This window comes from Takifugu flavidus, chromosome 17 (genome assembly GCF_003711565.1).
Source record: "Takifugu flavidus isolate HTHZ2018 chromosome 17, ASM371156v2, whole genome shotgun sequence".
Lineage (NCBI taxonomy): Eukaryota > Metazoa > Chordata > Actinopteri > Tetraodontiformes > Tetraodontidae > Takifugu > Takifugu flavidus.
In genome coordinates, this window is record NC_079536.1 from 5,973,150 (window position 1) to 5,997,570 (window position 24,421).

The 24,421-nt window shown below is 47.5% G+C and overlaps 2 protein-coding genes across 3 annotated transcripts in view; one reads left to right on the forward strand and one right to left on the reverse strand.

Moving 5' to 3' along the window:
• pan3 (poly(A) specific ribonuclease subunit PAN3) lies at positions 1-9,191 on the forward strand. 2 transcript variants are annotated; one of them, XM_057012708.1, is made up of 18 exons: positions 1-632; positions 1,385-1,506; positions 1,592-1,664; positions 1,751-1,821; positions 1,957-2,101; positions 2,251-2,507; positions 2,609-2,713; positions 2,806-2,863; positions 3,016-3,177; positions 3,401-3,517; positions 3,611-3,712; positions 4,857-5,022; positions 5,276-5,363; positions 5,456-5,595; positions 5,790-5,919; positions 6,581-6,645; positions 6,725-6,863; positions 6,969-9,191. In XM_057012708.1, the coding sequence occupies exons 1-18, from the start codon at positions 293-295 to the stop codon at positions 7,107-7,109; spliced, it is 2,421 nt and encodes an 806-aa protein (XP_056868688.1). In that variant the 5' UTR covers positions 1-292; the 3' UTR covers positions 7,110-9,191. The 2 variants fall into 2 exon arrangements, with proteins under 2 accessions (XP_056868688.1, XP_056868689.1); XM_057012709.1 differs by having other exon boundaries at positions 2,290-2,507.
• flt1 (fms related receptor tyrosine kinase 1) overlaps positions 9,192-24,421 on the reverse strand; it is a 21,073-nt gene continuing 5,843 nt past the window's right edge. Inside the window, 26 exon segments of the mRNA XM_057012699.1 lie at positions 9,192-10,156; positions 10,268-10,359; positions 10,430-10,499; positions 10,577-10,674; positions 10,750-10,855; positions 10,929-11,028; positions 11,146-11,257; positions 11,400-11,522; positions 11,605-11,702; positions 11,776-11,854; positions 12,180-12,268; positions 12,339-12,452; positions 12,534-12,635; positions 13,044-13,173; positions 13,296-13,402; positions 13,936-14,064; positions 14,147-14,293; positions 15,767-16,066; positions 16,987-17,095; positions 17,499-17,622; positions 21,859-22,006; positions 22,098-22,267; positions 22,582-22,699; positions 22,781-22,952; positions 23,453-23,589; positions 23,665-23,830. Coding sequence (XP_056868679.1) covers positions 10,000-10,156; positions 10,268-10,359; positions 10,430-10,499; positions 10,577-10,674; positions 10,750-10,855; positions 10,929-11,028; positions 11,146-11,257; positions 11,400-11,522; positions 11,605-11,702; positions 11,776-11,854; positions 12,180-12,268; positions 12,339-12,452; positions 12,534-12,635; positions 13,044-13,173; positions 13,296-13,402; positions 13,936-14,064; positions 14,147-14,293; positions 15,767-16,066; positions 16,987-17,095; positions 17,499-17,622; positions 21,859-22,006; positions 22,098-22,267; positions 22,582-22,699; positions 22,781-22,952; positions 23,453-23,589; positions 23,665-23,830 — 3,297 coding nt within the window. The 3' untranslated portion in view covers positions 9,192-9,999.

Sequence of the window (24,421 nt, forward strand, 5' to 3'; positions counted from 1 at the left end):
GGCAAGAAAAAAAAACACAGGCTACTCTGCGCGGAAGGAGGTTGGTGCATGGATAACGACAACAACAACAACAACAACGGGATTCCACCGAATGCTGCAATATTTTCTTCATCTGAAATGCGATATCGCCTTATAATGTAACTCCTGCAACATCAAAGAAGTTCTTTGCCGTGAAGCGTCATTAACGCGTCCCGTTAGGGGGGATCTGTTTGCAGGCTATCTTGCTAGCTCGTTAGCTTTGCGTCTCTATGCGTGAGTGTCTTACGGCAGCAGCGGCGGCAGCAGCGGTGCCATGAACAGTGGACTCCCAGCTTCAGCTGCTCCGCTCGGGGGTGCCGGGATACCCAACGTCAAAGTTAAGTTCTGCCGATATTATGCGAAAGATAAAACATGCTTTTACGGAGACGAGTGTCAGTTCCTCCACGAAGATCCGTCCATGGCTAACCTGTCGCTGCACGGCGGCGGCAGCAGCCCCGTTCCCTTGTCCATGGCCGGGGGTGGCGGGACGCCAGCGGGGTATTCTCTCGGTGGCTCCGCAGCGGCCTGTCCGGGCGGCGCAGGGACTGGAGTGCCCAAGAAGAGCGACGCGTTGGGGCCTACAGCGACGACTCTGGACGGGCAACTTTTAGCCAGTGAGTAGCACTTTATCGAGGCCCTGCATGAGATCTCTGGTCATGACTTAACTTTGGGGCCTTCTCGGGCTTTGTTAAAATTTAGATCGGGGATTCGGTGAGGCCTCTTTAACTTAACCAAAACAGTCTGGCACCACCTGCGTGCAGCTAACGACGAGGATGGCTTGAACACCGATACTGCGTGTTCTCCTGCAATGTTAATTATTTTCAGAATCACAAGAAATTAAAATTCGTTTAACAGTATCCTTACTTTATATGACAGCTGTAAGTGTGCAGGCTGCGCCGACGACCATAATTACCAAGCATGAGTTCAGCTAATAGCATGCTAGCGTTAGCAGACAGCGTGGAATTGATTGTTGTGTTTACGGCGAGCGTTGCAAATTCGAGTGGTGCAATCAATTTAAAACTACGAGTAAGATGTCATGTTTGGTGCTGGGGTGTTAACGATGTACTTATTGGTGCTTGCTAACATTAGCGGATCAATGCTAACTGTTACCTGCTAACAAGGCAGTTGTTCTTGCAGCCAGGTGTAAACACTGCGAGCAACTAGTTCTCACCTGCAGCGTCAACTGTGTCCTCTAACATGGACCAGTTGCCATATAAAAAGCCCGCATTTGAGCAGAATTTCAGGGTTACCACTCACATGTTTGATAGCAAACATTTAACACTTTTGTATTTATCATACAGTTTTACTACTCCTTACTTATTAGTCCCAGTTAACACGTCCTAAACTTTGTTCCTCTTATCCTCAGTCCCAGGGATGGATGCTGCGACCTTAAGTGATGCTAGTCTTACCAACTCTTACTTCAGCAGCAGCTTTATTGGCGTCAATGGCTTTGGGAGCCCAGCAGAGCCTAAATACTCAATGATGCAGGTACACACTGGTTGTTACTGAAATGATTGTCTGATATTTAAAAAAAGATCCAATCTGACGTGACCAACATTGTTTGTCCTGACAGCGAATGACTACCAGCAGTAGTTCTCCCAGTCTTCTCAATGAAGGGGTCAAGAACTTCAGCCACAGCACTCATGGTAAGTTTCTCACGCGACCTGCTAAGCCCTGGTCATATTGTGGTAGTACTGATGCTTCGATCCTCACAAGGTTTGCTCTCCTGCAGATCCAGTGAATTCTCCGACGTCATCGCTGTTCAGTGATTTTGGTGGTCTTAGCATGTCCCATAGGAGAAAGGTGAGTTCACAATCTTCCACACAAAGTGAGTTGCATTATTCATTAAGTTGTGACTAAAACCTCGACAGGATGTGTTCAGTTTTTTTTCTAAGTTGATTTTAATGCGATTCCACATCTCTCGTCTCATGTTTCAAGGCTCCAAACCCAGCAGCAAGTGAATTCATCCCAAAGGGAGCTCCACGTATGGCAACCATGGCCCCGTCTGCTGTTCAGGCCTTCCCCTCTCCTCTTTTTCCACATCCTGGTCTTAGTAGCTCCACAGCTGCTGCGCTAGCACCAGGTGAGAGGTTTTTTTTTTTGTTTTTTTTTTTTGGATGCACTGGTGCATGAATGTATACCCGGTCGCTGCACTTTTGCGGCTCAGTTTTGTTTTCTGTCACAACCTTTAAAAATTCTGCAGTCAGTAAAAGTTTTGGGATTCCCTCACAGGTGGTACGGACAAACCCAAGCCTTTATTTCAAATTACAGGCATGTCTCTATCTGCTGGATCCTCCCCTCTCCACTCCCCAAAAATCACCCCCCACACGTCGCCGGCACCCCGCCGGCGCAGCCACACCCCAAACCCCGCCAACTACATGGTGCCCACCACTGCGTCCGAACAGAACACCCAAGTCATTCAGAAGGAGACTGTTGGGGGGACCACCTACTTTTACACGGACAACACGCCGGCCCCGATGGCGGGGATGGTACGTGCCACACAGCAGCAAGACTAAAACTCCAGCTGCTCCTTAGATCACTTTTCATTTAGCCGGTATTAGGAAGTTGTGCGTTTCTATTTCCGTCCCAGGTGTTTCCTACCTACCATATCTATCCCTCCACTGCACCCCATGTGGCTTACATGCAGCCCAAAGCTAACGCGCCTTCCTTCTTCATGGCCGACGAGCTGCGACAGGTATTTTCCATCGGATCCTTCCATCGCTCAACATCCCCTTTTCTTCCTCTCTTCCCATCTAAGTCATACTGAGGTTTCTTTGTTCCTTCCAGGAGCTGATTAACAGGCATCTGATAACAATGGCCCAGATTGACCATTCAGAAAACACAGGTAGCGGGTTTACTACATATGAACCCCGCTCCTTTTTTAAATTTACATAATCAATAATTAAATGCATTTTGTTTAAAAAAAAAAACAAAACTCTGTTGTAAAAGAAGTGTCAGTGCATCTCTGCCTTAAAAAAAACTTCTTTTTTGTGGCAGACGTACCATCTGAGGTGGACAGCTACCACAGCCTGTTTCCCCTCGAACCCCTCCCTCCACCCAACCGCATGCAAAAGACCGGAAACTTCAGCTACATCACCTCCTGCTACAAGGCAGTGAACAGCAAGGACGACCTGCCTTACTGCCTGAGGCGGATACAGGGTGAGAATAGACATGAGTTAAAATATCAAACTATACAACATTTATACTTCTAAAATATAACACGTATAATTAATTTCAATACGTCCTGGCATCCCAAAATCCCTCCCTACTCCCTTTATAGTGTACAGATAATTTGTCCAGGTATCTGAAGCACTGTACAATAGATAGTGTATCCCATAATGCCTTGTGAAAGGTGGCTTACAACCAATGCTCTCTGGTCCAGGGTTCCGCCTGGTTAACACCAAGTGCATGATGCTGGTGGACATGTGGAAGAAGATCCAGCATTCAAACTCTGTGACGTTAAGGGAGGTCTTCACCACAAAGGCCTTTGGAGACCACTGTGAGGGCACGCTCGTACAATGTTCTTGTGGTTTTTGGAAGCTTTAAATCAGTGGATTTGAGATTTCTCTGGTTAAATGTTGTTTTTGCTCAGCGTTGGTGTTCTCCTACGACTTCCACGCTGGTGCAGAGACCATGTACAGCCGACATTTCAACGACCCAGCAGCAGACTCGTACTTCACTAAGAGGAAGTGGGGTGAGTTGTTGTTTTCCTCCCTTCCTCCTTTACATCGAAATAGACCCAGCACCTCTTAGATTTAGCGCCAGTGTTTTGCACGTTTTTGCACATCTTTTAGCGCTTTTCTGTAGAACATCACAGGCGATCATTTGCAACTTGCGTTTGTTTCCATCGTCGTTTGTGTTCGCTGTTTTATGCATCCCAGACTTCTCGCCCAAGCGGGTGGATGTTTTGGTGCTTTGGGGCTGGTTTGAGTGTCTGGAAATCTGTCGCCTCCCAGTTTGACAGTTAACGTGTGCTTCTATTTGAGAGAAATGAAGGGACTTGGAGGAAACTGTGGTTGAAACTGATCCTCAGACAGGTGCTGTTCAGCTCACCTACTGAAACGTTTACAGAGGAAGCAAAACCATTCAGACCAGTGGTTAGGTTTTGCTTAAAGAAGACACCAGCATTAAGCTAGTTGCATGTTTACTTTACTAGTATTTAATGAATCCCTTTTTTTAGGGTGTTTCAGCTGTTAAAATGGAAAAGAGGGGCCGAAAATGTATTTTTAGAACTCTCCCAGACCTGGAGGAGGCATTCTTTTGTCGTTGTACTCCAGAGGAGATGACATAAATATTTCAAATGCTAAAATATTAAATTCCCTTCTCCTAACACCAGCTCAGGTACAGAAGCTTTGTGACTAAAAACCTAAAATTGATCTGGTTCGGCTCAACGATGATGTGCTTTATTACATGGTTCTTTATCTGAGTTAAAGGAATTAACAGTTTTTGTCTCACGTGAACTCAAGATGGAGTCGGCTTTACCGCAAATAGGCATTGTGTCATCTGGGGCCTTTTTGGTGTAAAAATGTGGTCACATGTTCCCACCCAAGTCTTCGCTTTGAGTAATGTTCTCAACCATGTGTTTACCATCAGAGACCATACGTGTTATATTTAGTCATTAGTTATCATTTGTTTCCTTTTTTTTAAGCGTTACAGCTTCTGTCTCCTCTAACATGGTGACTTATTAAACTGTTTGGTGATCAGTCAAAGTGAAAACCGGTCAGGGGCCAAGCTGGCCGATTCCACACTCACAGAAGAAGTGAAAAGAACACTTAGCAAACTCACGGCAGCTTTTTACAGAAGTGATGCTTAACCGATAGACTTTTGCCCGTGTACAGGTCAGCACGAACCCCCGCCCCCCCGGCAGCACGCGGGCCTGCTCCCAGAGTCCCTGATCTGGGCCTACATAGTCCAGCTCAGCTCGGCGCTGCGCACCATACACACCGCCGGCCTGGCCTGCCGCGTCATGGACCCCAGCAAGATTCTCATCACTGGCAAGACCAGGTACACCCCCCCCCCCTCCCCCCAACATGTCACCGAGCGCAGTCCGACACAGACGACCACATTCAGTGTTATACGGAACTCCTCAAATATCACTTCATGGCACATTCGGAATCGAAATATCTGCTACCTGTAAGCGCTTTAAAAGCAGAGAAAGATATCGAGTTCAGGCTTCCTTTTTTTAAAAAAAACAACAGAAATGTGGTTCAGCCGACCACACGGTTTGAGCTGACCATATTAACTCTTGTCTCCAAAGGTTACGGGTGAACTGTGTTGGGGTTTTTGATGTCTTAACGTTTGATAACAGTCAGACAAATCATCTCGCCCTAATGCCACAATACCAGGTACCTCTTGTCGTGATTAAACCCGGTCGCACAGTCTGAATTATTCGGGTCCCCGTTAACGTGTGCTTCTGTATCCTGTGGTGTTTGTGCAGCAAGCAGACCTGGTGTCCCTGGGAAAGGTAGTGCTGGCACTGGCCTGCAATTCCCTGGCTGGCATTCAGAGGGAGAACCTGCAGAAGGCGATGGAGCTGGTGTCTCTTAACTACTCTTCAGACCTCAAGAACCTCATTCTGTAAGCAAGAGATTGCAGTAGAATGCTGAGATACCAGAAGATCTGTTAGTAATGAACAGCAGGTTCATTTTAAGACTCAACATAATAAGCTTTGTTGCACTACTTCATCCGTTTTCTGTCTTTGCCTTTGAACAGTACATGATAAACACAGTTGTTGCCGTATCCCTTTCATCCTCGTTTTTGTGCACGTGTAGGTATCTGCTGACCGATCAGTCCCGCCTCCGCAGCGTCAACGACATCATGCCCATGATCGGAGCTCGATTCTACACGCAACTGGACGCGTCGCAGATGAGGAATGATGTCATCGAGGAAGACCTGGCAAAGGTGTGTGAAGGCTGTGGTACAAAAGCAACAGAGAGCAGGCACAATTCACTCAGCTACTTTTCTCACAGGTTAGGGCTCAGTTTGCAAGAAGGAAGTAGTGAAACAGGATGTTTTAAGTTATATCGAACTTAGTTTCCCCATACACGAGTGTGAATGTGACAAACAGCCTTTTTTATGGCTCAACTTCCCTTTTCCTGGATACCTCTGCATGCATCAAGAAATATAGCAGGTCATGAATCTTTATTGGAAATGGTGTGTTTGTGTGTTCGATGGATGCATAGGGGATATGAGGTGAGAGGATCAGCATGCACGCAGATAACAGGAAATGCTAGAAAACAAATGCATGTGAACTCAATGCTAATCAGGCGGGTAACTCGCCTTTGCAGGCCACAACAGCCAATTATAACTGTGTGTATATATATATTTTGGTCATTTTAACCTCAGTGAAGCGCTTCAACTCGCCACACAATCCTCAGTGTTTTAGAACCTTAGCCTCTGCCCAGCTGATCTGAATTTGGTCGATAAAGACCGCCAGGTCCTTGTGATAGCTGCTTTCGCGGTTTGTTGTAGAATTTTGGCATGATATCTTTAGTACTCCACCATTAATTGGAGATAATTTGTGGCGGTTGAGACACAGTTGAACCAAAATCTCTGTCTACAGGAGGTCCAAAATGGCCGCCTCTTCCGCTTGTTGGCCAAACTGGGCACCATCAACGAGCGGCCCGAGTAAGTATCACTTCCCAACTGTCACCGGAATGCAGCGTCTTGCCGTCACGCAACTGTAACCATGTGTTGCCTGGATCAGGTTCCAGAAGGACCCAGCATGGTCGGAGACCGGAGACCGCTACCTGCTGAAGCTCTTCCGGGATCACCTGTTCCACCAGGTGACAGAAGCGGGAACACCCTGGATCGACCTGAGCCACATTGTTTCCTGTCTCAATAAAGTAAGTCTCCTTATTTTAGTATTTAGCTTCAGTCGTCTGAATTTGTAGACCATTTTTGTAGACCAAGAGAGGCTATAAAATTATGTATTTTTCCTGTTCCCCCAGCTGGACGCAGGAGTTCCTGAGAAGATCAGCCTGGTGTCACGGGACGAGAAAAGCGTCCTGGTCGTCACCTACTCGGACCTCAAGCGCTGCTTTGACAATACCTTCCAGGAGCTGCAGTCCGTGGCTTCCGGCTCTCTGTAGCACCCCCTTTGGACCCGGAGTGGGACTGCCCGGTCCTGGAGCACACTTGCACTACAGAAGAAGAGCAGGCGCGTGGCTATGACATCAGCACGGCGGTGGGCGGGGCTTCGTGAACCTCAGTCACATACACTGACCCTATCGCACCAGGAAGTCTCTTTTTCCTAAAGTGTATATTTCTTTTTTAAGTTTTCCAAAACCCTGCAGCTGAAAATCCTAAAAGACAAACATGGAAGCTGTGATCTACAAGTATGATGATTTTTTTAGATTTTGGGAACAAAACAAAAAAGGAACCGAAAGGTTTTGGACTCTTTTTTTTTTTTTTCCTCCTGTTTTTAAAGTTTATTTCTACAACTGGGGTTTATTTTTCAGATGAGGATGCACTAAGATTTTAATTTTTTGGTTATTTTTTTTTATTTTTATGAATGTGTGAGTGGCGTACAACGCTGTACAGAAAAAAACTCAAGTCACACACACACTCAGACCTACCAGAGTCCTTAACAAACCAAGAAATTCAACCTTTCTATCAACTGCGTCTCCCGACCGGAGCGTCCTCCCCACCGTTGACGCGCTGGAGGAGAGACGCGCCTTCAGACTTCCACTTTTGTGAAAAAAGAACCAACGTCTGTCCCGGTCTGTTGCTCCCACCCAGAAAGGACAAACCACTTGTGTACTTGGTGACAAATAATTTGTGCTTCAAACTGGAATATAAAATTATTTCTGACATTTTAGTTCACGAATCTGCGAAACACCAGGCTCATTTTTGCGGGTAGGTGGGCTACCATGGACTGGGGGTTGGGGGTGAAGCAGCCTTTTCAGGCACTGAAGGAAGTGTGTGTGTGTGGGGGGGTCTTCTCCTGATGCCAAGTGTTCATAATGTAAGTGCAAATGAATTGACTTTGAAAAACTGCGACGGGTCACCTGGTTTGACGGTTAAGCACTTGTGTGTAGCCGGGGGGGGGGCTTCTGTTTTTGTGTAGCCACAGCTGCCTCTATCAGGAATGTCCTTATTCTGTCCCCTTTCTCTCCGTTAGTCTCCCTCATTCTCCCTTTGTCACAAACGTCATTTCCCCTCGGGGGGAGGGGGGGGGCGCATTTGAGGGAACGAACACTTTTTTGTGATTCTTCCTTTTTTTTCCTCTTGTGTAAATGCAGAAATGCCTGATGGGAGGGCGACTGATTTCGGAAGCTAGGAATCCTTATTGTTCTGTGGACCAATCCAGCAGGGGTTTTATAGAAGGGATGGAGACATGGGGGGGGGGGGGGAGGTCTGGTGACAGGCGGTGACAGCTTTCGTTGTTTTTATTTGATTTTTAAAGATAAGAGACTCACTCTGGACGCTGGCTCAATCGAACGGCTTGTGTTTTTTTTCTCAGGATGACACCGACTGGAGGTAGCCAGTGATTGAATGTGTTTGGCTGTCACTGGCGACCCCGCTCAGTCAAGGAATTGGGCTAAAGTGGGAGTGGGTGGGATGTCTTCAGACGGAGGATTTTTTTTCTTTTAAGGGAACTAATGCCATTGTGGGGATCATGCTATAAGGGGGGTTTCATGTTGCCCCTAAGCACAGTTCTTACTTCATGGACGATTTGACGTTTAGAAAGAAAAGAAAATGGCCAAAAGGATTTCCTCGACGATCCACCCAAGCTCTTTCGGACCACTGCAGAGTCATGGACCATTCACCGTCTGAACCACACCCTCTGAAGGTCACTGGGGTCTCAGCTGCAGCTGGGTTCCACAAATGTCTGCAAAGCCTGCAGCGATCTGGCAGCGTGGGGTGGGGCCCACACATCTGCTGTTTTAGTGAAATGAACAAACAAATGTTTGGTGAATGTGGTGCTTTCGAAACCCCTAACACACACACACACACACAGTGCCCACTTCAATTCAGACTGCACAACCTCGGTGCACTAAAACTTCCACAAGACGCACTCCAGTTTACATCGGCGGTCATCTTCTCCCCCCTACACATCCTCACAGCTACGTTTGCCATCAGTATGTTTTATGCCCCTCTTGTGTTCATTGTCTCAAATTTTGCAATATTTGTGTGTACAGCAGTATTTTAATAAAGAATACCAAAACTAATCCCGTCTCAGTTGCTTTTAATTTTGATTTAAGCAGAATGCTCAACTTTAAACTCTTAAAAAGCACTAACATTGGCTCCACAAACTTTAACGTTTGCCTTTTTAACAAATATTTAATACTTTTGATGTACAGTGCTTAAAAAAGTACAGAATTAAGACATAATACACAATTGTCAGTGTGGACTTGCCAGTAGTGATTATTTTGCTGTGATTCAATGGTTTCTCTTCTGCTAATCAATCAAATAGTTTGCAATGACTTTCAGCGATAACGTAATAAGACTAGTGTTTTGTAAAAATGTAGCAGAAAACGCCACCAGTACATAAAGTCAGTCTGGAATGATTGTATAACGAGAATTAAACTCCATTCCACTTTAATTAGGCCTAAAATAGTGTTAAAACTAATTAAGTCAATGTTATTTATACATCTATTCCTATACTAATGAGTGTCTGCAGTGCTGATGTTAGGTTGTTATTTTAGCCAGCTGCACCTAAAAACCAGCCACTGAAGCTTCACTTACATTAAAACAAAAATAAAAATCTGATTCAGCAGGACAATCAAGTGACTCGTCCACCATCTGATTCCAGCACACGATATAACTGCGATACACCCACGCTAACACACTACTATAATCCAGCGATAATCCAGCATATAAGAGCCGTGCAGGAGAAACTAATTCCATACAGCCGTGTTTCCCTTCACGAAGCCTAACGTATGTATCAGGTACCAACACGGGAGGTTTAGATACTTGCAGGTCAGTAAATACATTCTGTATAACAGGCGATGATCTCTGTGGTGGGTAAAAGGGCCGCTAAAGGGCGGGATAGAGAAAGGCAGAGTTGTAGTCGGGAGGAGGAGAGCCTTGCTCAGGCTCCCAGTCACACTGCAGGATGGGCGGCTTGTTGCCACGGTGACCGGGCTTGTCAGACAGCACCCGTTGGTCTTGGCACATTGCGAAGGAAAAAAACCTGAAGCGGAAAAACAAACCGAGTTATGGAAACTGTGTCCAAGCCAGTATACCTAGACGGAAGTGCTGCAGTGCATGATGGGTGATGGTCAGAGGCGATGGACGTCACCACCTGCTGGGTTTCGTGTCCTTGGCGCCGTTGTCGAGCGTCAGATGTCTCAGTTCCTCTGATGGCAGGACCATGCCACTGTCGCTCTGCTCACCCTGGAAAGGAGAAGACGCAGGGTCATCAGCTCCGTTCTTCTCTATTGAAACCTTCTTTAAGGTGTCTTACGTCAAGAGAGTCCAGTTCCTTGCAGGGTAGTTCCTCAAAAACCTGAAGTGTGGCCATACTCCGCATGTAGCTGGAGATGGAAAAGTCAATTCTGTCTGTAGAGTTTGGTTTTTTCAAACTATAATGTTTCTATTTTCATTCCCCTACCTTAGATTTGTGACTGCGAGCGGGTTTTCCTTAAATTCCTGACTGTGAAGCGTCTTCCCGTCTGCGTAGGATCCCAAGGGGATGTAATCCTTCCCATCCTAAGGAAGAGAACACCTCAGCCTCGAGAAAGCTATAGATCTAAACTATTGGTGGAATAAGGGAGTAGATCTGACCTGCTGCACCCTCGCTTGCAGCAGGTCCCCCAACATTTCCACCAGGTCGGTGAAGGTGGGCCGATCTGATGGACTGGGCTCCCAACAGGCCAGCATGGTGCTATATCTGCACAGCCACACGAGTCAAAGCGTTACTTCTCAATTCAACATCAAGGCTGCGCAGCAACCGACCGACTCACATGTCCGGCGTGCTGCACTTTGGCGCTCGCATCCTGGTGCCCTCCTTCAGCCTTTGGCAAAACTCTTCATCTATGTGGATGCCAGGATACGGGGAAGCTCCTGTCGGGGCACGAAAAGACCCACATTGGTTACAGGAACCATTTCCTGGTTTTGATTTCAGTATTTTTGGCAACTTCCTCTTCGAGTTGCAGGAAAATGTTATGGTGTTTCTCTAACCCAAAGAGAAGATCTCCCACAGTAGAATGCCGTAAGACCACACGTCGCTCTGGGTGGTGAACACCTTGTCAAAGATGGACTCGGGGGACATCCACTTGAGAGGGAGACGCGCCTGTGAGCCAATCAAACGGCAGGAGAAGGATCACAAGTGGACCTTAGAGGATGTTTCCCACCCATGTTGCATTATGGATTATGTTGCAATGCGGCGCTGCTATCGTGATAGTAGCGTCGGACGTTGCGATCCTGACACTCACGTCTCCTTTGCGGACGTAGTCGGGGTCTTTGTAGATGTCCCGGGCCAGGCCGAAGTCACAGATTTTGACCACGTTGTTGTCAGAGAGCAGAACGTTTCTGGCCGCCAGATCTCGGTGGATGCACTGTGACGCACCGAGAACACACACAGGGAAGGATGAGACACACGGTAAACCGTAACTGGCAAGCGCGCATCAAGAGTCAGACCTTCCGAGAGGCAAGAAACTCCATCCCACGGGCCACCTGGAAGCTGAAGGAGATGAGGTCCTCCAGGAATAAAGGGGAGTTGGTGTCAGATTTAGGATCTAGAGAAAGGAAGAGAGTGTGCCTATCAAGTGGTACGAACAATCCCAAATAACCTCTGACCTCCTGTCCCACCTGGATCACTGTCTTTTTTGTCTCTCTGGGGGTCTGCCCAGTTTAGATGGTCTGACCCTCCATCCTCTCCTCTGATGAGCTGAGATAAAAAAAGAAGAAGAAAATGGTGTTTGGATGGAAAGATAATGTGTCAGTCATGAGATTGTGTGAAATATAAAAGGTTGTTTAAGGTGACTGTTTTCTCAAGTCGTGTCTAAACCTGTCCACACATTAAGGAAGTGGAAGGTTCTGTTATTGCAGGCAGAGAAGCAATAACACCTTTAAATTCTGATGGGCACATTGCAGAAGTGAGTCTTTGGACGTGGTATTTGTTAACTGCTTGCTGCTGCAACTGTCTATGCTGCTGTCCCGGCTGCACGGAGACATGCGAACGTGTCCTGTCACGGTGCCATTGTTGTCCTCACCGCGTGGTGCATGAACACCTCTCTCTTGCTCTTCAGGAAGGTGGAGAGATTTCCATAACGACAGTATTCGACGATCACCATCAGTGGTCCTGGGCAGGCAGAAAAGCCACGTTAGGCATGTTCTGATAAATGTGGGGGCGTCCAAACGCTGATAGTTACCTCCTGGCTTGGTGCACGCTCCCAGAAGGTTCACCACATTCAGATGATGTCCAATGTGGTTGAGGATCTTCAGTTCCGTCATCAGAGCTTTGTGTTCGCTGGCTGTAGCTCCCTCTAGTGGACGAAACGAGGAACATAAATAAAGCCGTTCTCCACATATTCATCTTTTTTTTCCCGGAAGCAGCAGTCACGCACCTTTTAGCATCTTAACCGCCACGGTGCTGCAGCTGGCGTTGTCGATGCCGAACGCAGATGCCTGCATCACTTTACCGAAGGCTCCGCAGCCCAGAGGCTTCCCTGGAGGAGAGACAAGGAGGGGTGAGACTGACAGGGAGGGAGGAAGGTGCCCTACGTGCCTCAATGGAGCGTCTTTATTAAAAGGCCGATAAGAGAACATTTCAGAGCCCATCAAACAAATCCCACCCTGATGAGGGGAGCTCATTAGCCGCAGTCAACACAGATCACACAGCCGCCACTGGTGCTGATTAGGTCCCCACACAGAGGACACAGACACAGCGTCTGATTAACGGAATGAGAGTCACTCCCAATAATAGTCTGATAAGACCTGTGAGAAAATCCCAGTATCTGTTGCAATCTTGACCACTTTCCCTTGTTATGGTCACTGAGGCGCAGTCCCCAAATCCCCAAAGGTTAAAGTCAGTCATGCTGGGAATATGATAGACAATCCTGAATAAAGAAGTGCACCTAGTTTGAGCCTCTCTCGGGGGAACTCCCACTGGCTGGGGTCATACTGGAGGCGCTCACACTGGTCTTCTATCGGGCCCTCTCCCGCGTCCACGATGATTGACAGGTATTCTGCTTTGGAGTCGGAGTTCTTGCGTTCCGATTTGTGAAGAGAACAATGTAGACTGACAGTTAAACCGGCTTTCTAACACATTCAAACTGGTTCAGGAATGTGAGACATATTTTTTGAATAATCGACTTGCTTCCTCTTACCTGTCTCAGTTTGCGTATGAAGAGCGTGAGCAAAAGCCAGAAAAAAGTGGCCACCACGCAGGCACAGGTGAGAGCGGGGATTTCCAGAAAAGAGGCCTCCAACGCACCTAAACAACATAAAGCACTCAAGTTTTCCAGGTTGTCTCCGCCCCCCTTTGTCCCTCCAAACACAGGCACTGTGCTGTCACCACCGTGGATCCCTCCTCATCAAGCTTCAACTTTATTCACTTTTTTAAGCACAGAGGAGGAAACTGTTCCAAAATCTCTGCAGCGTGGGGCTGAGATGTGGGACGGGTCCTTCCAGAGGGAAATAAAAACAGGAGACGGCTTCCTTCCTGGCTGATCAGAGAGCAACAAAACACACGCACAAACACACACACACAGCTGCTCCTATCTGTAGACCCGGACAGGGAAGCACGTTCACCATTTCTGGAGGCAAGTGTGTGTCCACTACTGTGACTTTTACAGTATTACACACATCACTTTGTTCTGTTTACGCTGTGACACACACATCAGTGGGACACCCTGTGCTAAATCCAGCTGAATCTGAGCCTATTTACAGGTCTGCAAACAATGGATATTCTGACAGGAAGCAGATCAGACAAAGCCAATCATAAATATATTAGTCTTTGACAGCTACCGTTGACCCATATATAGGCACAGCTTTCCGCTGATCCCCTCTCGTTGGTGGCCCGGCACATGTACAGACCCTGGTCCTCCCCTGTGATTCGGTCAATATGGAGCTTCCCGCCTTCTGCAATGGCGATGCCTGGAGATGGCCGTTGCAGGTTTAAAGCAGGAAAAAAAACAGTCTGTCGATTTATTTTATCGTATCTTTATTTATTTTTTACCTGAGCCCTGTGAAAGAGCGCGCCCGTTCTTGTACCATGTGATCTCTGGGGTTGGGATGCCCTCAGACGGACAGGTCAGGGTCACGGAGCTGCTAACGTTGACCGTGCAGTCAGTCAAATTGTTAAGCAGCACTGGAGGCTCCAGAACTGGCAAACACACACACACACACACACACACTGCATGTTGACCATATCACTTTTGATAATTGCGCAGTCTTTTGACCACTAGGAGGCAGCATGAACACATAAACATATCATTGATCAAGCTAGCTCATTAGCTAACTTTGCGTTCAATAATTCATTAAATTTCTTTAAATGTCTTCGTCATCTCATGAGAAAACTAAGAGTTTTGCATTCTTGTAGTTTCGAGCTGAACATTTCACAATTTAAAGAAAAGTGTTAAACAAAAGAGATCAGCGAGACAAACCCTAAATAACTGATAACTGCTAATCACTTTCAGAGATACAAATTTAGAATCAAGCCATTGAAGTTAAAATGAAAATGATTATTCATCTTCCTGTGCAGCAGATGACCGAGCAGCCAAATATAGAAAAGTGAAATAAAAGTTGTGGATTGTTGCCAATAGCAGTGATTGCGTGACGTTGACACATTTTTTCCAGAGGAATCAACTCAGAGTCAGCTGAGGACCTCGTACTCTCCCTCTTAACTCATCCTTGAGACAGCGATTTCACAACGGGTGATGCGCAGTACCGGTAATGGCCGTTTTTTCCTCATGCCCTACCGAAAGCCCATGTTACACATTCCTGCCTTGTGCCTCTAACCTCATATTTGACCTTTTCCTTCTCCCTTTTCTCTGCTTTTTGGTCCCATCTCTCTAGCAATCCCCTAATAAAGGTCCCCGGGGAGGAAACTGACGTGTTGGGTGCTGATTGTATCGAGCCCAGCAGTTAAACACATGAAGAAAAGTCACTTAAGTAAGGCAACTGATTGTTGTTTCCCCTATCTTCCTCCTGGACAACAATCGATGATTGTCCGCGGGGGCTGGGGCCTGACAGTGTCTGATTGGCTGATTGTTCCTCCAGCCCTGTGTGGGGGCCTGTAAATGTGGCATTGTGGGAAGTGCCATTGTGTGCTCTTCCTTCAGACCAGAGCTCATTCCCACGTGAAAGAGGTGCTGCTCTGGAGCGCAAGAGCAAAGACAGGGTGGGGCCCCAGGAAGTCAAGGGGACCCGATTCCCAAGCAGAGAGCCTCGCCGAGAGCGTGCGGGTGTTTGTTTGCATGTATGTATTTAGAAAGTATGTGACAGAACGCACGGCACGTCCCTCCAGATGGAGCTGAACCTAACTGTGTGGTTAGGGTTTTGGGGGGGCAATTTGGGGGGTTGAGAGCCCATAAACCCTGGAGCCAATCCGGAATAGTTACAAAGGCAAGGACAAATTGGAACCTTTGAGTTTAACATACAAACAAATCATGTTATTTAAAGATTTCCAGTTTTATTCAAGATGACCTGAACCAGTAAAGACCAGACATCCACCCACTGGATTCTTTATCCGTAGTTGAATCCCTGGTCTACCTTTCAAGTTCAAGGCTTTTATTCTGACGTTGATTCTGGGTTTTTCCTGTAGTCTCGAGCACAACACCCTGATGGATCTACTCACCTCTGACCGACACCTGCGTGTCCAGGTGAGTCTCCTGTCCCGTGATCAGGTGCTGGGCGGAGCATCTGTACTTTCCCGAGTCTCCGGTCGTCAGGTTGTGCATCAGGAGGACCAGAGAGTCGGAGAAATCCCCCGTCTGCCCCCTCAGGGCGGACCCGCGGGTACGAGCCTCCTCCGCGTCGCCCACGCGTCGCCATGACAACGCGGTGTACAGGTACTTATTGGCGGCGCAGGTGAGGTGGAGGTTGCCACCCTCTCTAGGCTCCCCCCTCTGGCTCACGCTGAAACCTCCCGGCACATCTGGAAGGAAACACAAACGTGACGTATACAGCTGTCGTTGGGGGGGTGATGGGGGGAGGTGATGTTTGATACTGAGCCCTCTCTGTTTCTCGACATGCGCCCCCGGTTCCTGTCAGGTGACTCAACCCTGCAGAGCCGATTATACAGGACCTCCGCGTTTTAACCTTTGACGACAATGCCGAACGGCTATTGTGGTAAAAGCAGCCAGTGGAATACAGTGAAAAGCCCTTTTATTTACTTTAGCCACTTGAAACTTCCCGTGGAAACGGCTCGAGAGTTTCCTGATGCCAGATAGTGTTTATCTTTCTCGAACACCCCAAGGCCTCCCGAAATAAAGCGGACCTGCCAGTCCAAGGAAGTGCGCTGCGCGGGGAAGTTAAACGATAAGAAGCCCGGGTTCCTGTTTCGTTCGGGCTCGCACTCACGCAAAAACCACACAAAGCAACCTTAACCTGTGCACCTCACCGCAACACTTTAAAATAATTCCACCTGTGTCCGTCCGTCCCTCCGGTTCCACTCCATTTTTCCCAAAATAAATCCCCGACATTTTCAAATGCGCCTCCCAACTTATTGACTGTAAAAATACATCATAATGAGTGATAACAGCATATGAATATTTGACATATTCTTTAGTTAAAAGTGGGGGGAAATGTTGATTTTATAAGTGTTCATTTTGCATTTCTTTCCGCTCCTTTTTTTGTTTCTGTTGTTTCTTCTGCAAAGTGACTCTTGGATTTGACTCTTTGATGTTGGGAAATATCCTTTTGCAGCATGAACAAGAGCGGGTTCAGTGCACTGACACGCGTCTAAATGCAACAGATCATCCTGTGCATCCTGTCATCGATCATTCAAGATTTGCAGGGAAAATGGGGATTTTAAGCAGACGTTCGTGTCCGATAAAACATCAGTTCTGAGATCACCTGAGACGTAGAAGTGATGGTCCAGCTGATCGGTGCCTGCAGCGTTGGAGGCGACACAGCGATACACTCCAGACACAGAGGCCTCCACCACAGTCAGGACCCCCACAGTCTGAGAACACAAACATGGGCTCAGAATGAAAAAAACTCAGGCTGGGGAAAGCTTAGACTGATTACAGCCTTTTTTATTGACTTTAATGACTAGTTGCTTTACAAATTACTGCTTTATCTGCCAATAAAATGGTTTGGTTCTGTTTTTTTCTGAGAAGCATTAAAAGCCAGAGCCTTGGAGAAGCTACGGTGTCCTTCGTGGCCAAAATACATTGTCCCAAAACTGCACCCACGAGTATTCTAGAGCAAGTTCGCACTGTTGTAAATAAACTCAAGTATTATTGGGAACAACCACTGAGGTTAATTTTTTAGTTTGTCCATTCTACGGTAAAAACACTCAGCAAAACTTTTAAATGAATTAATTGGCCTCAGCTGATGTGGTCAAACTTCTGTGGTCCACCTACCTTCTTCTTCCCATGAAGCACTTCCTGTCTCTGAGTAACACTCAGGATGTGGTTGCTTGTGGACGTCGCGGGGACTCTTTCTGTCACGGCGCTCCAAAAGGAGGAGGATGTTGGACACACACACCTTGAGGAGCAGGAGGAGGAGGAAGACAGGACAGGGACTCAGCTGTGTTGACACAAGTCATTCTGCGCTGCCTCCAGGTGTGTGTGTGTGTGTGTGTGTTTTGATTCCAGCTTTGGGGCCAGAACATCGGGGCCCGTTTGATCGCCGCCCTTTGACATAATCTCCAGCCTGTTTTCTCATCGCCAAACCATTTATGTATCAGAAGCATCACATCCTCTCACCCATTCCTGCCGGCTGACAATAGCGGATCGTTGCCGTGCTGTGTGATGCTGGATTGTTCATCTATAGAGGATGCAGAGGTGGTCTCGTCATCCTGTGGATCCACTTCCTTCCATTCTCACTAAATCATCCCACATTTCCAGGACAATGCTCACTGTCCCCTCAATACCTCTCACAAGACCAAAAACCATAAACTACACATGTCTCACACTGTGGGAACTGGGCCATATCACACGAAACCAGTGCTGGGGGAATTCTGATGGTGAAGGGAGTAAGGTGGTAGAGGCGCCATTGGACCACGATTAAACGAGCTTCTATACGAGCTATACTGACTGAAATTACTCATAAACAACGGTGCAATGTCTGTCTCTCTCTCTCTCTCTCTCTGTTTATTGCTCTGGCTCCGATCTCCTCCAGCACCCTGATCCCTCTTTCTGATCAGTCGTGCTTGACTGCCCCGTCATACACACCTACACACATCTACACACACACTAGCATTTGCAGGAAGCAGCCATCACTCCCAAACTTTCCAGGAAGCGTTTTCTTCATTTTCTGCCACAAAGTAACACTCACACTCAGAAATATCCTGTTGAGACCCAGAAAAATGTGATGCAACTCCGTTTTTCTCTGGACTAAATAGGGTGAAAACAACAGGTCCTGGGTCAAAACCGTCGTCCCCGAGAGAGGACAAAAATGCATTGCTGGGTCTCAAGAGGGTGAGGTTAGCGGGGTGGGTGTGCAGACATGTGGTTAGAAACAGAAAATACACATACATACATACACACTCATACCTTGTGCATGCTGTGAGCATGTGTGTGTGCTTGTGTGTGTGTGTGGAGAGCAGCAGCAGCAGTCGCCTGGAGATATGAATGAACGTCTAATGATATATGAATGGGGGTGGTCTCTTGTCTTCTCTTCCTGTCCCTTTCTCTGCCTAGCATAGCTATTTACCAGTTGGCCATTCCCATTTCAACCCCCCTCTCAAAAAAACCACAAAGCTATATACACTATTACACAAATATAAGTAGAGTTTAATGAAAACAAAAAGAAAACACACAAAACAATGATATTACACTTTAACAGGTTCATAAAACGTTGGCAAATACTGTCATTCCTCGTATGTAAGTTAGTCGTATAAAATTATTAAATATTAGATTCATATATTACTCATAGAACATCTGTATACAAGGAAGGAATCACATTGGGAAACACCCGTAGAATGATACGCACACGCGCACACACACTCACACACGCGCGCCCCTCACACATTCTCACACTGGATTTAAATGAAACGCTTGCTCATTCCCCTAAAATGGTTTGTAGTATCACGCATGCGTTTTATGTTTTAATTAACTTTCAATACAACATGACGTTTGGACATGGGATGACACTGTGATTCAGGGCAGTCGAAGTCTCTGATTCATGGAGACGTCCTACATAGTAGGCGTCTGCTGACCACCAGTCTTTCCATAGAGAACTATAAGCGTCCCGTAGTGAGCATCATAAAGCTTGTCCTCTTTCCTGTTTTTCCCGTCCAAGGTGAGCATACTTGACCTTTGACCAGTAGCTACAAAATTGGTATAGAAACTCACAGCTTTTGTGGATGTCAGGAGCAGATCGTGGGGGCTTGAGACAGGCATGGTTTATGCACCCATTATAGTACCAGTCTAGGACACAAAACACAGGCAAAGCAGCTCCAGAGATGTGGCTGGTGAAAAGGTGGAATTGCACTTCTTCTGGCTCAAAGGTCCGTGAAGCGACGACTGGATGGTTGAGTGTGAGGGGAGGCGTTAAAGGGGGTGGATGATAGAAAAAAAATAAATAATCAGAGAAGAAAGTGTCCCCATATCAGGCGTGGCGTGGCTTATCTTAATCCTGCTCTCCGGTGTCTCCTGGTCATCACTGCTCAGCAGTGTGCCGAGTCACCCTCCTCATTTTGCACATCAGTTTAACAAACGGGGGTGGGGGGTGGGGGGTGGGCAGGTAACTGGTGCTTCTGGTGCAACCGATGAGTGTGGGGAGATGGAGGCGGCGGCGGCGGCGGTGGTCGTGGTGGATGTCTCCACGGCTGCAGGAAATGAGACGTTCTGCAGAGTTGGATGCTGCTGGATCAGGGTAAAGGCCAGTGCTGGTGAGGGAAGGGGGTCAGGGAGGTATGGGGGGGGGCAGCAGTGGAGGTGGGGAAGAAGTTTTGTGTGGGAGCGAGGAGGGGGGAGCATCTCAAGAATAGATCAAGCTCTTGAGGAAGCGGACTGTGCCACGTTTGAAGACGAAAGGACAATCACGCTGCTGGGAAGCGTCTCGCGTCGGAGAGGAAGCCAAACAACGAGAGGAAAAGCACTCTGATTTTTGCACAGGAAGCCCAGCGCGCCTTCTGCCTGGGCCAGATAAGAGGGCTGCGGTTCCCAGGGCCGGACCCAGGAGTTGGCCCAGGAACCAGGCGCTAGGGCCCCCCCATCAGCCTGGCCCAGCCTAGTCCACTTTCCCTGGGCCTCCTCCAGCGCGGCGTCAGGCTCGTGATGCAGCAGTGCTGCAAAGAACAAGGGCCTGGTGAGGATCCAGCCAGAAAAACTGGTCTACAGAAAACACACTCAGTACAGACACTGAAGCAGAACCAGAACAGAGCTTTCCAGAGGACCACAGAAGAGCCAAATGTAATCTGCTTGGAACTGAATTGAATGAACCTTTATTTTCAGCCAAAAGCCGCAGCGTCACGCTGCAAAATGTTGACTCATTTCTTACAATTGGAGCGCTTATTTAGCAAAATCAAAAGTGTTATCATCAAGCGCTGATTCACCTTCTCCGTGCAGATTATATTTGACTCTATTTGATGGGAAAACTTCTTAACTTTTACATCGACAGGTCATCTATAAAACCTTTGCACTTTCCCACCCCACCAGTCGCTCTAAAGCCTTGGTTAGCTCGGTTAAATTCGGCATCGCTGGACAGTAGAAACAGGGCTGATGGAGCTCAGGCGCCAAGTGCGCTGGTGATGTTAGCGTGCCTCAGAGGGAGGACACAGCAGGGGCGGCTGCTGCCGCTCTCAGGTAATACTTAACCTTTCTGACTCACTCGTGAGCGGCAAAATACGCGCCCGACCTCCAGGAATAGCCGGCTCAAAGCTTCTGCCAAATCCCTGCTAGAGTGCTCTTTGCTGTGTCCCAGCGCGGGCTAGTTCAGCTACATGCTCGTCCCTGGGCTTCAATGGGTCGGGCCATGTCTCATGAGAACTTTATGTATAGTAAGTGTCAGATATAAGAGACAGCATCACAGGATGTGGTGCGCAATCACAATAATAAACAGGCATCTAATTCTGCACGCTGGAGGGGAAATTCATTAAATCGTAGCGTTTGATTTGGAAACCAACAAATTGTGACTGAGAACACGGAACTTGCTTCTATTGAAGTATGTTTTTTTTACCTCCATCCTTTCAAGTCTGAGATACACTGTGTACTGTGTTTGTGAATGTACCGCACTCACTCACTCACACACACACGCACGCACGCACGCACGGGCTGCAGTATGCAGTTGTGTGCACTTAAACAAACATGGAAAAGGAGACATGGACAGTAGGAGAACAAACACGGGGGAGAGGGCTGCACAAGCAGGCACATAAACACAGACATACGCGCGTGCACGCAAGCAAATAAACACGCACACGTTTTCACACATTCTCGCACATGAAAGGCCCCCAAAGTCATCTGTTCTGGTTACAAGAAGGAAACGCCGTCTGAACACATGCCGAAATAGACAAAACATGTCTCGTTTAATAAAGGCGCGCACGCACACACACACGCGCGCGCACACACACACACACACACACTCAAACAAAGCATCTATTCACAGCTGCGTCTTATTTTCAAGCCTTTACGTCAGTAGAAATGTAACATATGCTATATATGTAACATAATTATTGCTTTGTTTTCAACATCAAAATAACTGAAGTTTTTTTTTTTTACTGATGTCAAGACAAAAGCTTTCACGTGCACGCTGAGTTTCTTGGACTCCGCTACTTACAGGCCTTTGGATGGGCAGCGATGCCACAGCCACTGGATGTGTGGAGGTGGGACCCCGTGAGACGTGCAGTGAAGAGTTTGTCTGCTCCCCCGTCGTACTGAGCGGGGGTCCTGCAGTGACACGGCTTTCTCCCCTATCTGAGGACTCACTGCACACACACACACACACACACGCACACACACTTAATACTCCACTCTGTAACAAAGCCAGTGCTTGAGATATTAGCCTGTGTTTCTCACCGTTCACCACAAGCGTGAGCGTAAGATTCCTGTAGAGTCCGTGTTCCTTAATCTGGGCAAGGACGGTATATTTCCCAGCATCCTCCTCTGCTACATCCCTGATTACCAGTGAGTTGCCTTCGATTCTGTATCTGGAGCACTGCTCTGCCGCCAAGATCCCATCCTTCAGCCTGGAATATCAGACAGATATGCAAACACCTTAGCAACAAAGTCAAACACTATTAAATTCAAGTCAGATTTCTCCAATTTCTCAAACAGAGGATCAAATTTTAACCGTTATCAGTGCTTTATCGCTCAATTATGCTTATTTTATTAAGGCCTTCCCAAGGAAATAGTCCTCGCAAAGGTCAGGGGTTAGATTAACATTATGAAGAAAACAATGATGGGGTTTAGTCTGATATTAAAAACACGAGGTAATCTTATCTCCGGAGGCCTCTGAGCACAGCTGCTCTGTGTGATGTCAGGGATCCGGGGAATATCTCACCAGATGACTTCAGGTGCAGGGAACGCTCTTATCTTTGGAGTAATTCTGTAGGACTTTTGTCCTGCCTGGACTTCAATCAAAGACCCACGTCTGGGCTTCAGGCGAATAAACGGGTGGTCTGAAAACGAGAAATCACAACGGCATCTTTTCATGACATCCAGAAAGGCGACGTTGGAGATTCTAAGCGGGCGGCACTCACCGTGCACCATCACCGAGACGTTCCGCTGCATGAACTTGTCCCCGCTGCTGACGCTGCATTTGTACAAGCCGCGGTCGGAGCGCCGAAGGCTCGGGATGGTCAGGATGTTGTAGAACAGAATGTGGGTTCGATGTTTGACGAGCCTCTTATAGGTGGAGCTGGCGGCGTTAGTCTGAAGGTGCGGAAAGAAAAAGAGCCAAAGACTCAAGATGTGATTCCTTAACTGGCAGAAATGAAGGAGATATCACATATAAACCAAGAGTTATTTGTTATTTGTATTTATGTAGCACTATTGAGACACAAGGCAGTTTACAGTGCTGGTTTCTTACAGGGGTGACATCAACTGGGGTGGGGGGGGGGGGGGGGGGTTTCACTGTAAAGAGCTTTAAAATCAGACAACATAAAGCTAAAGTGGCATCTGTTGGCCTGTGGCCTGACTAGTAAAAGGGAGATCCTGGGTCCAAATCCCAGCGGCGCCTTTTCATATCACATCTTTTGGTAGTCGGAGGGTTCAGAGAAGTGGTAGCAGGAGAGGTTGCGGGCCTTTTTTACATCGATGCCGGGGTGCTTTTGAGCAAGTTAACAAACCCCCGAAAAGCTCAGAGCAGCTGTGGAGTGTGTGAAAGCAGCAATCACACCTTTGTGGGGCAAATAAAGGAGTCTTGTCCTCACCTTCCCGGGGTAGTCCCAGGAGATATTCGCTCTGGAGTTCAACTCTGCTGTGGCGGTACAGTTGAGCACCAATCTCTGGCCTTTTAGCGCCTTCACGTGTTCACTGCTGTTCAGTTTGACGTCAAAGATGTTACTCACTGCAGAAAACAGAGGAAGAATAAGCGTTAAGGTCTGCCGACAGGCGATGATTCACTGTTCGCCGTCCCACTGACCTGGTCTGTGTACCAAGTAGCTGCGCGATTTGTACGTGACGTTATTGACGCTGGTCTCACAGAAAAAGATGGCAATGTAGAAGAAGGTGGGGCTTCGGACAGTGAATCCTTTTGTGCTGTTCCAAATGATGTTCCTCTGGTCTGGACTCACGCTAATGTCACTGTTCTGTAAGAAGAAAGGTGACGTGCATGTTAGGCTAATGTCCCCACACCACGAGGACACTTCCTGATATCACAGGAATGTCCCTATCAATGCAAAGCCTTATGACAATGTCCGATTTTAAATGTGCTTTTGAAACGCGGGGTCCAGTATGTGAGAAAGTGCGCCGCAAAAAGAGAAAAGTGAGGCGTACTTAGGAAATGTTTACCAGACTCGCAGTGCAGTCTCCCGCCCACTCTCCTGGGAACAGGTGGACCGCCACTACACACACGCAAATTTTGGGTGTGAACCGAAAAATGCCTCCCCTGAAAAAATTGATGAGACATTCGGCATCATCATCATCATCATCTACCACCTTGACGGGTAGAGGCGGCGGGGAAAGTGACAAAGTAGGAGCAGGAGTTGGTGGAGTCAGGATGTGACAAACGCGACTCCGGTCCATCTCTTTGCATCCTGTTAACACAGGATATAGACATTTTGACTCGACCCGCTGGTCGACCCTGTCATCCTCAACCTCCCGGCCACTCTGAGGGTGAGAACAGCAGAGCCAGAACCTCCTGAGCATTGTTTCCAGGGATAAGGGTCATATTAGAGATC